The 23,877-nt window shown below is 45.6% G+C and overlaps 1 protein-coding gene across 22 annotated transcripts in view; it reads right to left on the reverse strand.

The window, feature by feature from the left end:
* Nucleotides 1-23,877, reverse strand: part of LOC133132344 (pleckstrin homology-like domain family B member 1) — a 90,887-nt gene that overhangs the window by 8,471 nt on the left and 58,539 nt on the right. For 11 of the 22 annotated variants that reach the window (XM_061247709.1, XM_061247704.1, XM_061247700.1 and 8 more), the window contains 14 exons: nt 22,508-22,753; nt 21,062-21,205; nt 18,370-18,507; nt 14,496-14,624; nt 12,763-12,918; nt 12,020-12,130; nt 10,979-11,068; nt 10,413-10,538; nt 7,061-7,219; nt 5,641-5,769; nt 4,988-5,104; nt 4,126-4,228; nt 3,097-3,147; nt 542-827 (listed from right to left, as the gene is read on the reverse strand). In XM_061247709.1, the coding sequence (XP_061103693.1) occupies nt 542-827; nt 3,097-3,147; nt 4,126-4,228; nt 4,988-5,104; nt 5,641-5,769; nt 7,061-7,219; nt 10,413-10,538; nt 10,979-11,068; nt 12,020-12,130; nt 12,763-12,918; nt 14,496-14,624; nt 18,370-18,507; nt 21,062-21,205; nt 22,508-22,753 (1,985 nt within the window). The remainder of the gene's footprint in view (nt 1-541; nt 828-3,096; nt 3,148-4,125; nt 4,229-4,987; nt 5,105-5,640; nt 5,770-7,060; nt 7,220-10,412; nt 10,539-10,978; nt 11,069-12,019; nt 12,131-12,762; nt 12,919-14,495; nt 14,625-18,369; nt 18,508-21,061; nt 21,206-22,507; nt 22,754-23,877) is intronic. The other 11 variants (XM_061247710.1, XM_061247702.1, XM_061247701.1 and 8 more) reach the window with 9 other exon arrangements.

Below are 23,877 nucleotides of genomic sequence, written 5' to 3' on the forward strand. Positions count from 1 at the left end.
GTATGCCGCATGTTTTGGAAAGCATAACTGCCGTCACGTGTTCTTCAAAACATAACTGCCGTCCCGTGTTCTTCAAAACATAACTGTTGTCCCGTGGTCTTCAAAACATAACTGCCGTCCCGTGGTCTTCAAAACATAACTGTCATCCCGTGTTCAGCAGGGCAAGTCATGGGGTTTACATGGGCTTGCTATCCCAAGGGCACATGTGTCTACGTGCGTTTACTTGAGTTGTGAGCGGTGATTGGTTTTTGTAAAGCCGGGAGGACGACGCCATCACTATAGTTCTCCACTCATCATGAGTGACTCATGGTACAGCGTGTTTGGGCTTGGGGGTGGGGGGGCGAGCGCACCACTGTGAAGGAAAGGGGTGCGCTGGATTCACAACACAAGACAAAAACGAGAACGATTACGAAATGGAACGCAGCGCAAAAAAATCTTTTTATCTCGATTTTCTCCTTTTCATAATGGTGGGAAGGCAAAAATCGTATCTGAAAAAAAATAAAAATAATTATTATTATTATTAATCGCCCCCAAGCCCTACCTGGACATGTTGTCAGGGGAACAGGCGGAGTTGTTTCCGGTGGAAACGCTGGTGTCCATGCTGTCGGAGCTCTCCAGGCTGAGGGTGTCGTAGGGGCGCTCCCCGGAGGCGGGCGGCTGGTGGTGCAGGATGGAGTGATGCACCATGGGAGGGCCGGTGGACGGGAAGGGGGCGTGAAGCTGGGTCTGGGAGCCGTGCAGCGCCTCCCACTGGCTGTGCGCCTCCACCGCGGCCTTCTGCTTGAGGTCCGCCAGCCGCCGGCGCTGCTCCTCAATGACCTGCTGACCTGCGGGGTCAACGCACGGAGCAATGAGACCGCATACAGACCGCATACAAACGCTTCTGCACTCCCCTCCAAAGGTATTGGAACAAGCAAGGCCAGTTCCTTTGTTTTTGCGATACACCGAATACATTTGGGGCTGAGACAAAATAATTTCTGCTTTTATTTCCTGGTATTTACTCCTAGATGTGTTAAACTACTTAGAACATTGCACCTTTGGTATCAGAGCACCCAATTTTTAGGAGAGAAAAAGTATTGGAAAAGAGTATTTAAGTAAATGACACACATATTTGGTAGCATATCCCTTGCTTGCAATAACTGCATCAAGCCTGTGACCCATTGGCATAACCATTCTTCTTTTGTGATGCTTTTCCAGGCTTTTACTGCAGCCTTTTTCATTTGCTGTTTGCTTTGGGGTTTTTGTCCCTTCAATCTCCTCTTCAGGACGTGAAATGCATGCTCAATTGGGGTAAGGTCTGGTGATTGCATGATGAAATTCCTCCCGATTAGTTTGGATGCATTTCTCCATAAGTTGGCAGACCGAATGTTTTTGTAGACTTCTGAATTGATCCTGCTGCTACCGTCATGAGTTACATCATCAATAAAGATTAGTGAGCCCGCTCCAGAAGCAGCCATGCAAGCCCAAGCCACGACACTTTCTCCAGCGTGCTTCACGGATGAGCTTGTATGGTTTGGATCATGAGTAGTTTGCTTCTTTCTCCACACTTTGGCCTTTCCGTCCACTTGGGATAGAGGTATAATATAGGTCTCAGCAGTCCATAAAACTTTGTTCCAGAACTTTTGTGGCTCATATGCACTTCTTTGCCAATTGTAGTCTTGCCTTCTGATTCTTACTACTGATGAGTGGTTTGCATCTTGTGGTAGACCCTCTAAATATTGCTGCTCTCTAAGGCTTCTTTGAACGATTCATTTAGATACCTTCACCCCTGCCCCGTGGAGATTGTTTGTGATGTCACTGATGGATGTTTTGGGGTTTTTCTTCACAGCTCTCACAATGTTTCTGTCATCAACTGCTGTTGCTTTCCTCGGTCGACCTGTTCGATGTCTGTTACTCAGTACGCCAGCGGTTTTTCTTTTTCAGGATATTTCAAGTTGTTGTACAAGCTATCCCCAATGCTTGTGCAATGGCTTGCTTTTCTTACAAAGACAGCTCTTCTAGCCTTCATGTTGGTTTATCTGAATGAAGTCTTCACAGGCTAAAACCAAGAGGAGACATTCAGAACTATTTAACCAATCAATCTAACAAAACACATCTGGGCAACAAAAAACACCCTTCAGTCGCATGTTCCAATACTTTTGCTCACCTAAAAAACACAAGGAAATAAAAGCTGACATTTCATGTACATCTTTTGACCTCAAATTCAATTGTCTTCAGAGTATAGCAAAAACAAAGGAATCAACCTTGCTCTTCCAATACTTTTGGAGGGGACCGTATATCAGGAGTGCAGGAAAAGAGTGAGTAACAGGATACACACACCAAGCCTGAGATCTGGGGTACCTTCACACACACATGCCCAGGCACACACAGTGGTTGCTGGGATCCATGTATGCACACAAAAATACACAAGCAGAAACACACACACACACACACACAAACACAAACACTGGTGCACGTACATACACAGGCACTCACACAGACACACAAACACACATACACATACAGATACGCACACACGCACACCCATGCGCGCACACACATATGCGCAAACACACTGGTGCACACACACATTGGCTTCACTGCAAAACATCCGCTGGAAGAGCCGTAAGCAGTGCAAAACCAAAGTGCAAGAGGAAAGCACAGAAACCATCCTCGCAGCTATCATTTCAGAGCATCACAAAATACATGCGCAGGTCTTCACTTTTACTGCATATTGCCAATCTTTGGAAGAAGGCAAGAACTGTAATTTAATATTTAACTTTAATATAATATCACCTCTGATATGTTGTAGTCTCAGAAGCAGGTGCACGGCAAGCAATAATGCCAAACGCCATTACCGTAATGTAATGCAATAACATAAATCTCTTAATGATGTATTAATTTCCTTTCTCCATTACGGCGTAGATTGATATGATCAACATTTGGACAAATGAAGTGAGGTGTTGATGGACAGAAAAAGAAAGAGAATAAGAAAGAAAGAGCAGTGTCCAGGATCTCAGGAATGCCCAGGCTGTCTTTCTATAAACGGGGGCTTTTTCCATTCATCTCAGCGAAAAACAACAGCGCACACACACACGACCAGCCGTGAGCGTCTACCTGCAGGGCTGCTGTTGCTGCGGCAACGCTCAAACACTGGGGACGAGGACTCTGCGAGACGGAGCGGGGTGAGAGGGACAGAGATGAGAGGACAGAGGTCAAAACGACAGGAGAGGAGAGTGTAGCCTAGGGCAGCCTACGGCCTAGCGGCCAAGGTGCCGGGACCTGGAAGGTTGGTTGTTCAAGCCCCAGTGTAGCCACAGTAAGAACTGTGCAGCTGTTGTTGGCCCTTAACTCCACATTGCTCCGGGGGGAGGTTGGCCCCTTCTTAGTCTGATCGACTGTAAGTCGCTCTGGATAAATGCTAAATGACTGCACGGTAGGACACAGAGGTCTCCCTTTGAACAGATAATCAGTCTGCTGGCTTTCCACAAAAAAACCCAATCATACATCTTCACTGATAAGTGCTGTATTTCACATTAATCAGACTTGCTGTGCTCTTATTGTGCCATTTACAGGACTATATATATATATTTATTTTTTTTGATTAACTGCAACAGCTGTATTAAAATTGTGTTAACTATTTTTGGCAGGAAAGCCATGTTACACCGTTGGAGACCTGATGTAACAGCCAGACAGTGTTTTGACATTTTCAAATCCCTACATAGTAAAATGTTTGGTGTTAAAACAACTGTTACAGAATACATATGGTCTCTACTGGAGTCATGCGTACTGTGTTGAGTTGAATTAACACTGAACATTTGTAGTCTGTGTCCATGCATAGATAACATGAAAACAGGCCACTCAGCCCAACACTGCTTTCCATTTTCCTACCACAAACGTACACCTAATACCTAGTTTGTCTAAAATCTAGATAGTATCTAGCACTTGAAACTACGTGATAGTATGCATCTGCAATGGTGTATGATATGAATCTTTGGCCTATTGTTCCATTTCCAGGTCCTGTAAAATGTTTTTCAACCAGTAGAGAAGTTGAGGAGAGCAAAGATTAGGATCTGTGCCCAGAGCCCAGGCCGGACATGGAGCACTGCATGATGGGATAGGAGACCCCAGAGAGGTAAGCCCTACCTTTCTGCTGCAGTGCCAGCTGCCTTTTGGTCTCAATGTCCTGCAGGGTGGCTGCCAGGTTTCGGGGCAGACTGCCTGTGTTGCTGTGGTTCATCAGGGGACTCTGGGGGGACCACAGAAGAAGAGGGGGCACCGCCCACGTACACATTCAGGCAAACGCCATGAAAGCACCAAGCACTGCATTTCGTTACAATCAATATAAAATAAAAACCTATCCCCCTCTCTTCCTGTGAATGACCCAGATATATTGTGTACTAGACATAGCAGCATTGGTATGGAAACATAGGGAACATACACGTACACAAAGAGAACAGAACAGAGCACAGAGGAGAGAACAGAAGCCTGAGAACAAGATAGCTGAAAAGCTACGCATTACTGTTTTATTTTATTTCATTATTATCATGAATATGAATTTATTATTTTGGCCTGAATCCCATGAGGGTGAAAGGGGAAGGCTTTTTGTTTATTTTACTGTTTGCTTGGCTAGCTAGTTTTTTTTCCAATTTATAAATGTATAAATAAAGACCGGCTACTTCTGGATTTCCCATATCACCCTGTGTCCAGCTCTTCCGTCCCCGCAGGGGAGTCACACAGAGTGCAACATTTACATATTGGGTGCTGGTCAGACAGCCAATCAGCAGTAACGCCATGTGAGTGAAAAAACAAAACAAATCACATGATCACAGAGAAGCTGTATGACCTTATCACTGATTGGCTTTCATCCTGGACTCTGACATTTGGTTGTTTAGTATGGTGTATATTGGTGCCCTTAAACCAGACCCAAGTGCTTAAGGTCTCCTGAGAGGCCAAGAGAGTGCTGGTGGCAGGGGGGGAAAATGAACCCGCTGGAGATGTGCCAGACCTTGGATGGCGTGTTCCGGCCCAGCGTTGCCGTGCTGTACTGAGGAGAAGACCCGACACTGGCCTTGGAACGGAGCCCCGTCTGCCCGCCATCGCTGTCCAGTCTGGAGCGGAACACCTGCACGTGCAGTCGCAGGGGTCAGAGGTCACAGGCTATACGAAGCCGTGTTTATTCAACTTGTGTTTGTAATGCACTATGAACCTATCATGTTCATCACTGCAGCATTACACCACCACCTTTGCTGGGGAAAATCATCTCATCTCACAACAGAAAATTGTTCCCCCCAACTCAACCAAACTTGATCTTTCAGTTCGGTATCACAAACATTTCATTGGATTCTAATTAAAGACAAAGACTCCATCTTAAAACACTTCAGTTGATTATCCCTGCATTTAATACATTTAAATACAGAAGTAGCATCCGCTTTCTATTCCTACTAACACGCAGCGGTGGCATTCTCGCAAACCAGACATAGTTTAAAAGTCAGGGGAGATGTGGATTCGCATGCAAGGCCGTTTCTAAAGAACTACACTGCCTAGGATGTCACCTTAAAACACCCGCACTGTGGGAGCGGCCAGCAGTCAGTCAGAGAAACAAGAGCTGAGCGGAAGGAACAGAACAAGGAAGAAAAGGAGAGCAGGCTCTCTCGTTACCTGTGCCGGCCGGCGGCCTGAGAGAGATTTAGCTGGGAGAGGGGGAGGGCAGGGCTGGCCAGCCTCCATGACCTCCTGGTACCAGCGCTCTAAATCCACTGCGGGGATCTGAGGCCTAGTCCAGTCAGGCTGGAGTACGAGAGGAGCGGGCATCCCAGAAGAGGAGGACAGAGAGAGAGCGCGACCGAACGGGAGGAAGGAAGGGAAACGGCACAGGAGCAGATACAGAACAAGAGAAGAAGAGAAAGAGAAGGACAGAGAACAACAGCTTTGTCAACAAGGATACTAAAAATTAACTTGCTTGAGTAAGGAATGGCAGATAAAATCCCAAGAATCCCCGTATGTGTCAATCCCTTGTCAATTCATATTCATCAAAATAATAATAATAATAATAGTACTTCAAACAAAGTATATTTTGTTATGCTGCTAATGCGGGATGTGGTTGTGCGTTTTTCATTAACTGAAAACAGAGTACATCAAACTACGGTTACTTTACTGTACGATAGACCTCAAGAAACACAAAATGTATACATGGTTTGATTTGCATTGTACTATCCTGAGCAGCAGCTACATATAATTAATCATGCGCTACCTCTAACTACAAATCATTTGAAATATTTTTCCCAAACCAGCATTCACTGGTTAATGGTTTGCATTTAAAATGAAAATAAAAGAGAGACAGGCTTGGATTCAACCAGTATTGGTAGCACTTAAACATATAAAGGCTATGAACGGCCTTTTGTAAAAGCTATGTAACTCCTTCATAAGCAGTACATAGCACCTTCATAAGCACTATATTAACATTGTGTTAATGAATAAAAATAGACAGTTATTACCTGTAGCTAAATATAGCTACAGACTTGTAGGTTAGAGGACAATGTGGTTAACAAATGACAACAATTAGATTGGTGGTGTGTAGCAGTAATGCTGAGAAGCAGTGCATTGTGGGGTAATACAACTGGATTACAGCCCCTGGAAAAGCAATCCTCTGAGGGACACAGAATAAGAGCTCATTGTACATCACACAGAAATCAACACACTCACAATCCAGTGCTCAGAAACCGCTATGCACTTTGTCACTGAATAAAACACACAAAATAAATATTTTCATTCCTTGTACTACAGAGTGGTTTGCACGTTACTGAAATAAAAACATTCTCAGCAAAAATTAAAACCTTATATTTTTTTAAAAAAGGGTTTACTATTCAAAATTAAAGACAGCGCATTGAAGTTCAGCAGCCCTACTGAGAACGGCTATTCTATCTGAAAGACACACAGGTTTGCCAATGATGCACTGATTCCGTCCTATGTACTTGTACATTTGAGTTGCTGATGTGATGCAAATTCAGCAGCCGGATGAAACACGGAAGGGCTCTCACAGGGAGGAGAAAAGGGGATGAAGGGAATGGGTGACACACACCTCAACTGAGAGAGATAGGGAGGAGCCATGTGGTGTGGTGTGGCAGGAGAAGGCGGAGTCTGCAACTACAGACTGGAATGACTGAACGGGAGAGGTGGGGGAGGGGTCGACCTTCGGCATCCCGAAGATCTGGTTTAATTGGCTGACAGTGACGTATTCCTTCCACACAGAGAAAGAGAGAGAGATAGAGGGGGAAGAAAGAGAGAGAGAGAGAGGGAGAGAGGGAGGGAGGGAGGAAGGATAGCGTAGGAACAGAAAGCAGAAGACAGCAGGGTAGACAAAGCAAGAGAAAGAGGGACATAACTGTTAACAGAAGGTGATTAGCTGCTGCAAATGAAGCTTGTTAAATCATGTTAATATCATGTTTGGTGGGAAATAATATATTATTAAAATAATGAAGATAAAACAATTCACTGTCATTTACTACATAAATAAATTCACTACATTGTTTTTATATTGTACACGTATACACTCGACTAATCTGGACAAATGAACCAAAGTCATTTGAACAACCAGACCTCCCACCCCACAGCGGGTTAAACAAGATGTCTGACAGTAGTACCTGACATCCAGATTGACAAATCACTAATCTACTGATGTAAATGGGACTTTTTCCTGCGACAAAATACAGTTGTCAATATTCTTGCCTTGGTATAGAAAACTACATGGATACAAACCTGCCAATATTGATAAATACTGCTGTACTGTAGTCATTATTCACAGTGTAACAGTCCTCTCACACAGTACATTACTTAGTACAGTAAAACCTCTGAGATAGGAATGCATCAAGAATGGAGATCAATCAGAACTCTGAAATGTTTGGAATGTTGGACGTGATGACAAAATAAACTTTTAAGTAGGCTATTATTTATTGATTTGAATAGTATATTCAAGTTACTGTCGCCTTTTTTACATTTAGGCTACTGTTATATTGTATATGCAATATACAATAGGCAATAATCAGACCCGCTGTAATGAGATAATGATTTGTTCTGTCTATATTCTCCTCATCAGTGACACATTTGAGCATTTTCTGTGATTTTGAACATTACATTTTACATCAACACTGTTGGACCAATTTTCCCACATAATACTATTACAGTATCTTCAGTCTTTTATTGATGGAAAAAACAAACAAAAAAAAACGTAGTTTTTACCTGTTTTCTATCAACATTAAAAAGGAGCTTGATAAGGAGTACTGAGTACTAGGATAATGGTTTGATGAGCGTTTGATAGACTGGTACCGTCTGTTCACATCCCTGAGGTTTTACCGCACATTAAATAGCGGTTGTACTCTCGCGGAGAGCGGAGTGCCACACGGACAGCTGAGCAGCCGCAGGGCGATGAGCGCAGAGGCCAAGGCGACGGCCCAGTAAGCACAACGGCACAGATTATACTTCTGAAGGAGGCACGTAGAGAAATGAGCGGCCAGAGACTAGAGAAGGAAGGAGAGGGAGTAGAGTAGAGACAGAGTGAAGGAGAGATGGAGATGGAGAGCTAGAGAAGGAAATGGAGACGAGAGAAAGAAGAGAGAAAGAGAGGCAGGGTACCTCGCCGGGTGCAACTGGAGTTATGGCAAGCGAGAGGCAATGAGGAGCAGAGGCAGCCATTGGGTTGTCGGGGCAACCGTTCCCACACATCTTACAGACGTCAGAAAGCTTCGAGTACTCCTTGAGAGCCAAGGCCCGGCGCAGCGCGGCACAAACGGGACGAGAGGCCAATCAGTTCATTCCCTGGCACAGCCCCACGACAGCCGCAAGCGTTCACCACTCCAAACGGACACGCAGACACAAGCACACACCCCTCCCTCACATACATGCCGCAACCCCAGCCTGGAAACGTAAGCACCATGCCCACATACATGTACACACACACACACACACACACACACACACACACAAGCAGACATACATGCACACCGCACCAACAGACATACTGTTCCTACACACATGCACCAAATATAGCCCTAAGCAAGGTAAGCAGACAGACCTTTGACAAACATGCAAAAAGGCTTATTTCATGAAAGACCCATTTCAAACAGAACTAAAATTTAAATTATTTGGTTGTAGGCACAATGGCAAAACGGTAATGACTTTCACCGTACTGGCTTTTGAGAACACATCCTCTATTATTGTCAGTACAATGGCCTCAATATTACATTAAATAACTAGCCAACTAGAAATAATTAATGAGACTTTGTCTTTTGCAATTTATGATACAACACTTAAAGTGTGGCATGCTAAAATCTAAATGCTAAAATCCGACAGTTGGAAACTCTCTCCCTGCTACATGACAAATCTAGCTATATAAATAAATAAAAAATGAATAAAAACCACAGTAAACTGATATCATCCAGTGATTATAATATTATATTAAGCATTATATTAGCAGTAACCACCAATTAAAAAAAGATTTTTGAAAAAAGAATTTAAAAAAAGTGGTTGTTTTTCAAACTTCATACACGGATTTTAAAAAAATACAACGGCAGTGTCCACGTGCGACCAAAGGTCCAGTATCACACAAGCAAGCTTCAACTTCCACCATTCACTCAAAGTAAAACACACTTGAAGCTCTCACTGTGACCAGTGCACAGGTGAATCGCCATGGTTTATCACAAATCTCTTAAAATGTGACAGGTTCTGTACACAAGGCCCTCAATCCGTATGTGTCCCCCCCCTATAATCATTACTAACCTTTATTTAACCAGCAATGCCTGGAGATTGATTCTAGTTTAGGCATGGGAAGTGACGCAGGGAGTTCTGGAACCAAACGAATGTAGCCTGAATGATGATTTGGGGGCAGATCTACAATGTTAGGGAATTTTAACAGGTTGCAGGGTTTAACACCCCCTATTTGAGTCCCATGACATATTTAATGACCGCAGAGTCTGGACCTCGGTGTCATTCTGGGACACTGGGACGGTGGGAAAGAACTACTGGCTCACTAGCACCATTTCCAACCCCACTTAGCTTCAGCTGTGTGATGGGATAAGATCGGTCATGATATTGGGTGGTCATAGTGTCGTGGTTAATGTACATGACCGGGACCTGCAAGGTCGGTGGTTCGATCTCCGGTGTGGCCACAATAAGATCCGCACAGCCGTTGGGCCCTTGAGCAAGGCCCTTAACCCTGCATTGCTCCAGGGGAGGACTGTCTCCCGCCGAGTCTAATCAACTGTGAGTCGCTTTGGATAAAAGCGTCAGCCAAATTACATGTAATGCAATGTAAAGATTGATCGGTGAATGGTGGCTCTGCTTTGCACTGCGCAGCAGCAGTAATGCAGTTTGAGAGCAGAGCGGGGTCATTCCGGAGTGCAAGTGCTCAGGCGGGCATGCACTGACAGTCCGATTACCTCTTCAGGGTTGACGGGACATATCTGAGGGGAGGGAGCATGTAAATAGGAAGCAGTGGGTCGGCAGAGGGGACTCTGGGTAATGGAGTCCTCTAGCAGATCAGGCTCGCTGATGTGAAGAGTACCCTGTTTTGAAGTGTACAGTGTCAGGGGCTGTCTGAAGATGACTTGTTCCTCCACTATGGAATGGCGAGCATCCCTCTCTGAATAATAAAAAGCGGAGCCTGCCCTCTTCTCACACGATACCTTTCTCTCATTAAGAATACATTTCTGCCCTTCGAGGACCTTCGTCAAGTCAGAACGGATAGCATCCCTCTTTGGCAAAACCGATTCCATTATATGGATGCTCAAGGTGACAGGGGTCTCTCAGGTTAAGGCTTGACACAAACAGACTGATCCATGCAGTTCACGGACAGGTGAACGAAGGTTAGATGAAGGAGACCGAATGTTATTGTAAGTCTGATTACTGAATTTCACGATAATCCTTTCAATCTAGTTGTGCAGTTTTGTCAGTCCTCGCGTGTGAAAATTGTGAAGGAGTGCGATCCCGGGCGATATTCCCTCACCTCCTTCATAGTGGTGGTGCTCTTGGGGAAGCCTCTCCCCCCAGTTAGGCTAAGGTATCTCTTCTCCAGGGCAGCCAGCCTCTCCTTTTCCTGTAACACAGGGGGATATCGAGGTCAGTGGGGGTCCAGTAGAAATGAGGGGGCAGTGAGAAGGAGATGAGACATCAATCGGAGGCGAAGGTGTGGCTTTTTGTGGCCTGATAAACTCGAGATAATCATGCAAGATGAATGAACGTAATGATTATTAGTCTTGTTTGGTCTTTTTTGTATTAGCTATTGTATTGTTGTACTCGGGGTACTCTAGCTGCCAACTGTGGTATGCTAGTTCGTAAGTTGATGTACTCTTCAAGGGTTCCGATTGTATCTGTATGGTTACACTAGGACTCGGAACTGTACTGTCCTCTCAGGTCCTCTTCGCACTTGTACTTGTGTTTGATCTGCACTTCGTTGTATGTCGCTCTGGATAAGAGCGTCTTGCTAAATGCCTTGCAATGTAATGTAATGATCATAATGCAGAGAAACAAAACATGCTAAGGAATATAATCACGAGGACTGCCTTTTCAAATATGATAGAGTAAAATACAATAAAGTACATGAATGTCGACAATTTTTGTATCATAAAAGAAAATTGTGAAGCGTCCTCAGACACACAGAAGAAGTGACTGAACTGAAATTAACTTTGAGTATAAGGGAGTGGGATGGAGTGTGTGTGTGTGTGTTGGTGTGTGTGTGTGTGAGTGAGAGTGTGTGTGTGAGAGTGTGTGTGTGTGTGTGTGTGTGTGTGAGTGTGTGTGTGGGATGGAGTGTGTGTGTGTGTGTGTGTGTTGGTGGGTGGGTGTGTGTGTGTGTGTGTGTGTGTTGGTGTGTGTGTGTGTGTGTGTTGGTGTGTGTGTGTGTGTGTGTGTGTGTTGGTGTATGTGAGTGTGTGTGTGTGTTGGTGTGTGTGTGTGTGTGTGTGTGTTGGTGTGTGTGTGTGTGTGTGTGTGTGTGTTGGTGTGTGTATGTGGGGGGGGGAGTAGAGGGGGGTCCGGGGGGGAGCACCTTGTAGAGCAGCTGCAGGGTTAGGTTCCTGTCCTTGGCCAGTCTCTCACGCTCCTGGGACGCCTGTAATCCCAGCTGGTTGGCCTGGGTCTCCAGGGCTGCCACTTTCTCCTGAGCATCATAGGGGGACAAATGATTTCAGGGTAATTTCAGAATAAATGGATCACAACCATGGATCTCTATAAAATGTGTGCAAGTCATTCCTGAATGTGCTGCAGTGTAGACCACTGGAATTCAGAAGTAGTCTGTAGAAGTGGTCAAACTATAGGTTTTACCCCACTGACAGTGATGGAATATATGCAGTAAATACCTTACAGCTTAGCGATAACCTATGGGCACAAATGTTTTAGGTAGTAAACTGCCAATACGATCGCCATTTTGGCTGCGGGGATATCACTTGGGCCAGGAAGCGAATGAATAGTTGAAAATTATTAATAACAAAATAGTGAGAAAATGTTCATGTTAGCGTGCCACATTAAAGTAAAAATGAAAATGAATCTCAATGTAACTGGATCCAAAAAAATGTCCAACTGAACATCTATTTCAGAAGAAGCCAGTGAAGTAGGCAATTTGTTAGAAGTATCAGTACAGTGACGTTACTACACTCGATTTCCCATTTCCCATCGTACGCATATTTTCCAAGAGCTTTTCCATGACTCGTCCATGATAGTAACGCACTTTAAATTCACACTAATGCACATTTTGTTTTTTAAAAGACGGGCCCAGCGCTGTGACAAGCGCACCTTCCTCTTGGACACACTGCTGAGGTACTCGGCCCGCTCCTGCAGCAGCTGCTGGCTCATGGTCTCCCTCTCCTCCTCCAGGCTGCTCTCTTTCTCCAGCTGCTGGAACTCCAGGTCCTCAAAGCGCTTAGTGGCAGACTCCAGTGCCTCCACCTCCTGCAAACAGGCCAGGACCAGGGGGACGGGGGGGGGGGGGGTCACCACAGAGCCCCGCCCTCCCAACAATAACCCCCCCAAACACCCCCCGGAATCGTGGCGCAGAGGGCACGGCTTCCGACATGCAAAAACCAACGCGAAACAATGGGCATTCCCTTGAACTCCAGCCCATATCCAAACCCACAAATGGGCTTTACTGTGGGTAAAAAGGTCACTTCTCTTATGTCCTAAAAATAACTGAAGTTCACTCATGAAGCCTCATTCAAAGAGCTGCAGTTGTTGTCCCTGACAAGCCAGGATGGGTTGGGCGGCCTGTTCTCATTCTCATGATATTCTCACAGACTTTGTGAGGTCCGTGGATTGGCCTCAAGGCCACTGATTGATCACAGAAATCAAAACTAGCTGGACAACAGCACACAAACAGGAAGGCTGATAGGGAACTATGGAGTAAAAGAAGGATAGCACCAACTTTGAGGGGATGCAAAGATGTTTTTATTAAGCCCTGCAGTAACCTACAAATATTTATCAAACACTAGAGGTCAGCACAGCTCCAACATGGGAATGTAGACGAAACAGCTTAGAGAGACATCACAACCCGGTCAGAAGCGTGGCAGTAAAAAAAACACATGAGTTTCTTTTAGCACTGAATATGCACAAATATACTGCACACTCATCTTTCAGGTGAGTGGCCATTAATCTCAAAGGACTTTCTATCCAAAATAAAATATTGAATATTTTAAATAAAAATATTTTAAAGTACAAAATTATTTAATTCAGTTAGTGACCAAGTTAATAGATTAGTAAACCGGGTTAGAAGCAGTTATGACGCAGCCAGCACAAACAAGAGGAAACGGAAACTGTGTGTGACGTTCATGCAAAGTGCTCAGGAACCTACACGGTCACCTTAGTACTTCTCCCACTGTGAACCAGTGTGACCCCCCCCTATCGTTACCACTTGAGGCAGAGGAGAGAGAAGGAGTGCGAAGAAATCCAGCAGCCTGATGCACTACAACGTGTTTGGTGATTTCATTGTGAATTTAATCGATCCCAAATATAACTGGTAAAGAAAATCTGTCATTTAAACAGAACACTTCAGCTAGTACACTTCTGTTGCCAGTTAACTGAAATGATCTATTTTTGCTTCTTATTATTATGCTCTTGGTTCCGGGAATTCACTGCAGGCAAAAAGGAATTACTGTACGGAGCATGACTTTAATACTATTGGACACATTTAAAAACCTTTATTCCGGGGGAAAACTGATTATTATCGTATGCTGGAAGCCAAAGGTTTAATGGTTCTTGGAGCTTTTAAGACTCCACAGATCTGTACATTTTTAAATAATTGTCATGACTGCTGTACAGTCATGATTCATAAAAGTTTCATGCAAAATAAACTTACTGTACTCTGGGTTTTTTTATTTGACACGTGAAGCTGCAGCCGTATTAGGACCAGGTCTCGGGGGTAATTTGGAAGGGGACTGTGCATCAGGCTCCACCCAGACACTCACATTACAGGGCCAGTATGTGCAGCGCAGGGTGGGACAGGCAGAGGTGCTATGTTCTGGGTGGAGACTGACCCTTTTGAGCTGGTCCTGTAACTGCTCCCTCAGGGATTCTGGGCAGTTGTGCAGCTGGCTCCTCAGCTCATTGGACCCATCCAGGAGCCGTGCCAGGGCCTCCCGCTCGCCCACCACCTTTGCTCTCTCCTATAAACACACACGCGCACACACACACACACACACGCACGCATACACACACACACACACACACGCATACACACATACACGCATACACACAGATATACACACACGCGCACACACACACACACACACGCACGCACGCATACACACACACACACACACACGCATACACACATACACGCATACACACAGATATACACACATGCGCACGCACACACACACACACACGCAAACACATGTATACACACACACACACACACACATGCATACACACACACACGCACGCACACACACAGGCATACACACAGATACACAGATATACACACACACGCACGCATACACACACACACGCATACACACAGATACACACACACGTACACACACGTGCACGCGCACACACACACACATGTACACACACGCACACACACACGCATACACAGATACACACACACGAACACACACGCGCACGCACACACGTACACATACACACACACGTCCACGCGCACACACGCACAAAGCATACACACACAGATACACACACACACGCATACCAATATGCACATACACACGTACATGCATATGTATGCAAATACACAGAAACATAGGCACATGTGGACACACACACACACACACACACCATCCAGGGAGGAGGGGAAGAGGAGAAAAAAAAAAAAAAAAACAGCTCAAATCCACACCATGCATGTTTGTTGGTTAGAGAGGAGGGACCAAACATGGAGGGAGCGGAGTGCGGGTTGAGGAGGAGTTTCTGATTGTCCACGGCTCCTAGGGAGATTTTAGAAGAACAATTAAACCCAGGGAAAGTGTTTGAACGCGCCTGTCAGAAATGAGCTTGGGGGGTGTGCCAGTGTGCCCGGCGATGTAGGTTTCATATAAGCCCATTTTCCTGGGATATATTTTCTAATATTATTTAACCTACTCCAAGCAAACATGCTTTTAGTTTAATCTTTGCCCTTTTCAGCATCTTGAGAATTACTGTAATCAACTTTTGAAATCCAGCTTTGTACTTTGTACTTTGTACTTTGTTTTTTTTAAGCCATTTTATCACTGGACAAATCCAGATTCACAGAAGCAATCATCTTTTCAAAATACCACACACACCACTTAATTTCAATTTCCTCAATTTCACAGGTAAAAAAAAACCAAGGCTGCAATAGGCTGCAATTTTGTTAAAATACAAACAAAAAAAACAGGAGCGTTTATGCATTTAATCATTTTTTTAAAAACGACTTCAAAACAAACATAGCATTTATGGGAGGCACAGGCCTGAGAGGCAGGTCATTTTTAACGTGTAATGATCTCAATGGCACATTACACGTGTGTGAGAAATACACCACGGCAGGTGCCACAGAACACTGTCCCTTCAGGGAGCTGGCCTGAAGACCCAATGAGAGGCCCAGCAACAATAACGCCGTGGTTACTGGTGGACAGCTGGCCATATCTGCATAGATGCTTTGGTTTCAGTACCAAATATGCACTATACTACAAATGGTAAATGGTAAATGGCAGGCATTTATATAGCGCCTTTATCCAAAGCGCTGTACAATTGATGCTTCTCCATTCACCCATTCATACACACACTCATACACCGACGGCGATTGGCTGCCATGCAAGGTACCGACCAGCTCGTCAGGAGCATTTGGGGGTTAGGTGTCTTGCTCAGGGACACTTCGACACAGCCCGGGCGGGGGATCGAACCGGCAACCCTCCGACTGCCAGACGACTGCTCTTACTGCCTGAGCCATGTCTTTCACTAAGTCCTCAGTTGTATATATGGATAAAATGCAGTATGAAATAATGTGAACTAGGCCCCCTGCTGAGCTAACTTAACACTAGGAGAATGCAAAAATTATGGAAACCATTGTTTTCACGAGCCATCAATTGAACTGTCGGTCTAGTGCTCAGATCCATAGCGAATCAGGACATTCAAATACCAAACTGGCACAGGTTACCATAGGTAACCAAACTTATGCTTGTGTTGTAACCCTCTATCATAATGTCAGTTTTTGGCGGCTGCTAATCTGCACACTGACAGAGTAGAAAACTTCTCCTTGAACTGATTATTGTCTCAACCTCATTTCAAACCTTTTCCTTAATTAACAATATAGCTTTTAATAAATTAAATACTCATTACCATCAGATTTAAGCCTTTAAAATTGTGGATAACTGTACTCGTTGTTCTCTGCACTCAACACTCAAGAGAATATTCATGGTAATGTGTCGATTTTGCAAAGTAAAAGCAATCTTCAAGCACAGGCTTTGTTAGATAGCCCTTATTTCAGGTTGCGCTCCTCAACATGATGTGAAGAAAGCTGTGTGTTTACCTACCAATGGATTATTCAGATCGTTGACACACTTGTTAAATCAAGGAAAATGAACGAAAACAGGTTGACACCAATGATCTTTTAAAGTTTTAAATAGTGTCTATTTTCTGTTCACCAGCTGCCACCAACAAAAGCACCACAGCTGTCAAACTCTGTAGAAACCAAGCATCTTTCTCTCCTTAGAATGAGTAGAAAATGAAAGAGGCCACCAGCCTAGAGAGAGGACTCAAGTGTAGCTCAGAGAGGAGAGTTTAAGAGTTAGAAAAAGTCAGTTAGTAAAGCCCCAGTGAGCCAGAAATTGACATCAATAGAGATGGAAAGGGAGAATAAAACCACTGAATACACAGCTCAGAAAAACCATCAATGTACGTCACCTAAGACACCCCACTCACCTCCGATTTGGAAGACAAGTCCAAAAGGTAAAAAGCGGACAGACAGTTTTGCTTTGTTCAAGGCAAATGGCACACGGACAGAACAGACAAAGAAATGAAAGAGTGCTGTGGTTTCATCCAGAAGTCTAACACAGTAGAATCAGTAAAATAAACTGGGCCTTATCGTGAAGAACAGAAACACCTTTGTGGAATCTCAGGCCCTTGAAAAAGGCTGTTCATCCACTCTGAGATCAGCAGTAACCAAACAAATACAGTGCAGCTGTTCACGTGGAATTAAGACCAACCACAACACAATCAGGATAACAGAACAAAACTCAGCTCCCAAGTGATTTCTCAGAAGCAGGTTGAACACAGAAACCTGAACTGCACACTTAAAGCAAATATTTTAATGACAGAATTATTAGCATTCAATTCTCTGCATTTGAATATATTTAACTGACTATTTTACTCCATCTTCTGTTTCCACACGAGTGACCACTGGATGTCACCTCACACTTTATTTGTACGCAGAGATTAGATGCTCACTGCTTTATTTTAAAGATCCAACTTAATTTTTAAGAGTGTTGTATCTTATTTGTCTTATTAACTGTTGCCATAATGAATCTTCAAATAATATATAGAATTACAGATGAACACCAGTACTGTGTGTTTTTAGCACACACAGCGCCAGACAGACTGAACTGGAAAAAACACATTTATATGACACACAACATATTTACATATTTACATTTTAAAATATGCTGTCTTCACAAAAGAAACAGCAATGACCTCCATTTTAACATTTCTGGACTTGGAGAGGGGTTTTGATAAGCAAACCTAGAAAACGTGTAATGTGGATACTACCTGGAGGTCCGCTGAAACACAACTGTGCTTGGTGTGTTTGAGAGAATGCGTGTGTGCAGACGTGTGTGCGTATATGTAAGGTGTGTGTATGTCCGTTTTTATTCCTGATACGGCTCTCCCCAGCTTAGTAAACCCATATAAAGGTTTTTTGGGGGAGGGAGGGGTGTCAGTCACCTTGTCTTTCTTCCTCTGGAAGGCGCACTCCAGCTCGCTGAGCTTGTCCTGTAGTTGTGTGATGATTTCCACCTCGGCCTCCATCTGCTCCAGCTCGGCCTGCCTCTCTCCCTGCAGCAGCGCCCGCTCCATCTCCGCCTGCGGAGCGGGAGACACGCGCATCAACGCTCCGCCTGCGCATCGACGCTCCGCCTGCGCATCGACGCTCCGCCTGCGCATCAACGCTCTGCCTGCGCATCGACGCTCTGCCTGCGCATCAACGCTCTGCCTGCGCATCAACGCTGCGCCTGCGCATCAACGCTCCGCCTGCGCATCAACGCTCTGCCTGCGCATCAACGCTCCGCCTGCGCATCAACACTCTGCATCGACGCTCCGCCTGCGCATCAACGCTCCGCCTGCGCATCAACGCTCCGCCTGCGCATCAACGCTCCGCCTGCACATCAACACTGTGCCTGCGCATCAACACTGCGCATCAACACTCTGCCTGCGCATCAACGCTCCGCCTGCGCATCAACGCTCCGCCTGCACATCAACACTGTGCCTGCGCATCAACACTGCGCATCAACACTCTGCCTGCGCATCAACGCTCCGCCTGCGCATCAACGCTCCGCCTGCACATCAACACTGTGCCTGCGCATCAACACTGCGCATCAACACTCTGCCTGCGCATCAACACTCTGCCTGCGCATCAACACTCTGCCTGCGCATCAACACTCTGCCTGCGCATCAACACTGCGCATCAACGCTCTGCCTGCGCATCAACACTGCGCATCAACACTCTGCCTGCGCATCAACACTGCGCATCAACACTCCGCCTGAGCATCAACGCTCTGCCTGCGCATCAACGCTCCGCCTGCGCATCAACACCAACACTCTGCCTGCGCATCAACACTCTGCCTGCGCATCGACGCTCCACCTGCGCATCAACGCTCCGCCTGCGCATCAACACTGCGCATCAACACTCTGCCTGCGCATCAACACTGTGCCTGCGCATCAACACTCTGCCTGCGCATCAACGCTCTGCCTGCGCATCAACGCTCCGCCTGCGCATCAACGCTCCGCCTGCGCATCAACACTGCGCATCAACACTCTGCCTGCGCATCAACACTCTGCCTGCGCATCAACACTGCGCATCAACACTCTGCCTGCGCATCAACACTGTGCCTGCGCATCAACACTCTGCCTGCGCATCAACGCTCCGCCTGCGCATCAACACTGTGCCTGCGCATCAACGCTCTGCCTGCGCATCAACACCAACACTCTGCCTGCGCATCAACACTCTGCCTGCGCATCAACGCTCCGCCTGCGCATCAACACTCTGCCTGCGCATCAACGCTCTGCCTGCGCATCAACACTCCGCCTGCGCTTAACTTGCAACTTACTGAGTTTAGCACAGGAATAAAACCCACAACCAGTCAAAGGCTTGCAGGAACAAATTAAAGGTGGAATCAGGGAGTGGGGCTCAATTAACCTTTATTCGCTTAAGGGTCAGCCCTTTTCTTCACACAAACTTGAAAGTTACATTCCCCAAATAGAATGGTTACTATTGATGAACCATTTTGACGACAGGCATAGTCCAGGTCCCTTCTGAAAGGTCACCCTTCGGGGTTTGTTTTTCAAGAGTCGGCATTACTCGGTATATCACTAAAACAAAGTTACAGAAGTTCAAATTCACTTCTCATTGAAAAGATTTTGTTTTTGATACAGATTATTGTGGCTGTGTCAGGTACATTTGATAACGAAGCCACAGTCACAACACTGGACAAATCCCCTTTTTAATCAACAATATCTCCAAAAATCGAAGCAGTTTTCCAAAAAAGGACAAACTATATACATAAACGTAATGTCATTAGCTAAAATGTTTCTCAGTAGACACTTTAATACCATACCACTAGCTGGTGTTAGGCTGAGCAGAAGTTATACTGTATTTTTTTGCTCACGGATGGGGGTCACATCTATACTGTGCAACCGCATTACCCATACTGGTCAGAGAAGCATGTATGTGGGCTTATCATGTTCCACAGAGCCAATACAAAATGTACATAACAGCATTCCTATGTACAAGTACTTTGTAAACAGACAACAATGGCAATTCCTCCAGATAAATTTAAGTAAACAATGGATATTCTATCAACATTTTTAGAAATGCTTTATTATGCATTTGGTTCGCTGGACCTTTGCAGAGAAAAGGACACTGACATTTCCTTATTTTGTGTAGTATATGGATTTCCAAAATGCAGAGAAGGCAGGGTTCCAGCATTCCAGCGTAACCAGTTACATTACACATATTTATTTGACGCTTTGATCCAAAGTGATTTACGACAAAGCAGGGGGCAAACCTTCCTGAAGCAATGTAAGATTAAGGGCCCAACAGCTGCACAGACCTTACTGTGGCTACACCAGGGCTTGAGCCACCAACCTTCCAGGTCCCGGTCAACCTTAGCCACACGGCTACAGGCTGCCCAGTGCTGTTGTCCTGGTCTTTTACATTACATTACATTATTGGCATTTGGCAGACGCTCTTATCCAGAGCGATTCGACTAAGCAGGAGACAATGCAGGGTTAAGGGCCTTGCTCAAGGGCCCAACGGCTGTGCGGATCTTATTGTGGCTACACCGGGATTCGAACCCCCGACCTTGCGTGTCCCAGTCATTTACCTTAACCACCACGCTACGGGCCGGCCTTGACTCACCTCCTGACGTGACTCCTGCGCCTGCTGCTCCAGCTCTGTGACGCGGGTCTTCAGCTCGTCCACCCGGGCCAGGACCCTCACCCGCTCCTCCTCCAGATAGCTCAGCTCCTGTTGCCCGGCGACAGGGCCAGATGAGTCCTCGTGCTGCCAGGAGAGGAGTCGCACTCAGGAGAGAAGACTTCCATTTCTCGCTTGTACTTTCCACATTCATCATCCCTCATCGTGAGGCTCGATGTTAAATAATTCATCACAAATTATAGGGAATATATTTTGAATAAATGTGATATGAAGAATATGCACATATGGAAAAGTATCAAGTATTGTCACCTTAATTTGAGTATACTGCATGGCATGATTACATGCTATATATTAAACACATTCTGCATTTGCATATAGTGGATAACTTAGAGACAATATTATTTTAAATAGTAATGAATATGCCACACACTTACACATTGTGAAAAATAATTAGATTTGTATTTGTATTTTACCCTACTTTCATCCATCCATCCATTATTCACTGGTGTTTTTTTGGACAGGACATTGATTATTCCATAAGGGTTAGAGTGCTGTAAGTAGTATGTGAATGAGGGAGTGCCCAGGACAGTCTGTGAAAGAGGTTGTCTGAAACTGGGGCAGACTGATTGCATATGACTGTTATGGTGCTTTATAATCAGGGATGACCATGACTGGATAGTCTGTAATTGTTGGTCTGTGTAGTATAGAATGGGCCTGTGATCGTTGTATTGTGGTCTGTGATCACTGCATTGCATTGTGGTCAGTAATGATCATTGCATTGAAGTCTGCAATCATTGAACTGCAGCCAGAGATCATTGCACTGCGGTCAGTGATCATCACATTGTGGTCTGTGATCAATGAACTGCGGTCTGCGATCATTGCACTGCGGTCAGTGATCATCACATTGTGGTCTGTGATCATTGCACTGCGGTCAGTGATCATTGCACTGCGGTCAGTGATCATCACATTGTGGTCTGTGATCATTGCACTGCGGTCAGTGATCATTGCACTGCGGTCAGTGATCATTGCACTGCGGTCAGTGATCATCACATTGTGGTCTGCGATCACTGCATTGCGGTCAGTGATCATTGCACTGCGGTCAGTGATCATCACATTGCGGTCAGTGATCATTGCACTGCGGTCAGTGATCATCACATTGTGGTCTGTGATCACTGCATTGCGGTCAGTGATCATTGCACTGCGGTCAGTGATCATTGCACTGCGGTCAGTGATCATTGCACTGCGGTCAGTGATCATCACATTGTGGTCTGTGATCATTGCACTGCGGTCAGTGATCATTGCACTGCGGTCAGTGATCATCACATTGTGGTCTGTGATCATTGCACTGCGGTCAGTGATCATCACATTGCGGTCAGTGACCACTGCGTTTCCGTCTGTGCTCCCGCCGCGTATTCAACATAAGCTCACCTCCTGATGCGTGCTCTCGGTGCTGCTGCACTCCTCCTTCAGGTTCTCCTCGTCGCTCTCCCTCTGTCTCTGCGGCCCGCGGAGGGAGACGGAGGCGCCCGCGGTCTCCGCGCCCGCCCTCCGGCCCCCGCCCTCTCCCCGGCCCGTCCCGGGGAAGCCCATGCGGCCAGCCTCGCCCCCGCCGGGAACGTCGCCCTTGTTGTACTCCGCACACAGACTCAGGATGGTCTCCAGCCTCTGTCGCTCCTGAGAAACACAGTGTGCAGCGGTGAGACATCAGCCAATCACAGCCAGGTATAATGGAATCAGTCACAGGCTGAAACCAATGGGAGGTGGTGTGATTGCAACAAGGACAAGTCGGATTTCAACAGGAAGTCATCCGAGAGCAATGATAAGTTGTGACGTCAGGGGCAGGATGTCAGGGATGGCAAAGCCTTAGAGGTCACCCAGTGAACGGCATTTCAGGGCTTCATGCACCAATAGCCAAGGCTACGTAAACAGGAGGCAAGGTTCCCCAAACTGAGGCCTCATGCAAACACTCTTCCAGCCAGAGGGACGTGGCAGAGGAGGTCTGCGATCTCAACACAGAGCCCACCGCCAAAGCCCTGCGTCGGTGCTTCAACAGACAACTAGTCACAAAAAAAACAAAAACGAACTACTCTTAATGTGCATCCAAAAGAACTCTGGAGGAAGCTCCTGGGAGCAGTTGAGTCCAGAGCTTGCGGGGTGGGGGATGGGGGGTGGGACCTTCAGTACTGACAGACTGTAAATTCTTCCTCAGCAGTAGAATTGTTGGAAGCCCCAGAACAACTGAAATAACAAGATGCCTCCTTTTGGTCAAGCTTGTCTACCGTTGTCCACACACACACCCACACACACACACACAGACACAGACAGACACACACAGACAGACACAGACAGAGAGGAGTAGCAGATGCTCGTCTGACCACCGTAAATCAAAGTGACCACCCACCACAGCAATCACACAGCAGGCAAATATTTAATCGAGCTCAGCTGGCCCCTGTACACCGGCTACAGTCCCCCACTGATCCGCTTCAGGGCATCCACACGGCACATGCCTAATGAAAAGGTGTTGTGTGTCAAAAGTCTCTGAACCAAAAATATTAGGATTTACTTTTTTTTTTTTTTTTAAAGGCAAAACCCACAGTAGGACATATAGCCAATATGGCCAATATACCATATAAATGAAGTTTTATGTACAGATATATTCAAAATAATATAATATATAAACAACATAATATATGAAAGCTAGGTGCTGTACATTATGCCTATAAATATTGAAACTAGATGCTATTCTTTGTGAAATGAACAGCATCCAGTTTCAATATTTATACACATATTTTCACATA

The sequence above is a fragment of the Conger conger genome, chromosome 7 (assembly GCF_963514075.1).
Source record: "Conger conger chromosome 7, fConCon1.1, whole genome shotgun sequence".
NCBI classification, from domain to species: Eukaryota; Metazoa; Chordata; class Actinopteri; order Anguilliformes; family Congridae; genus Conger; species Conger conger.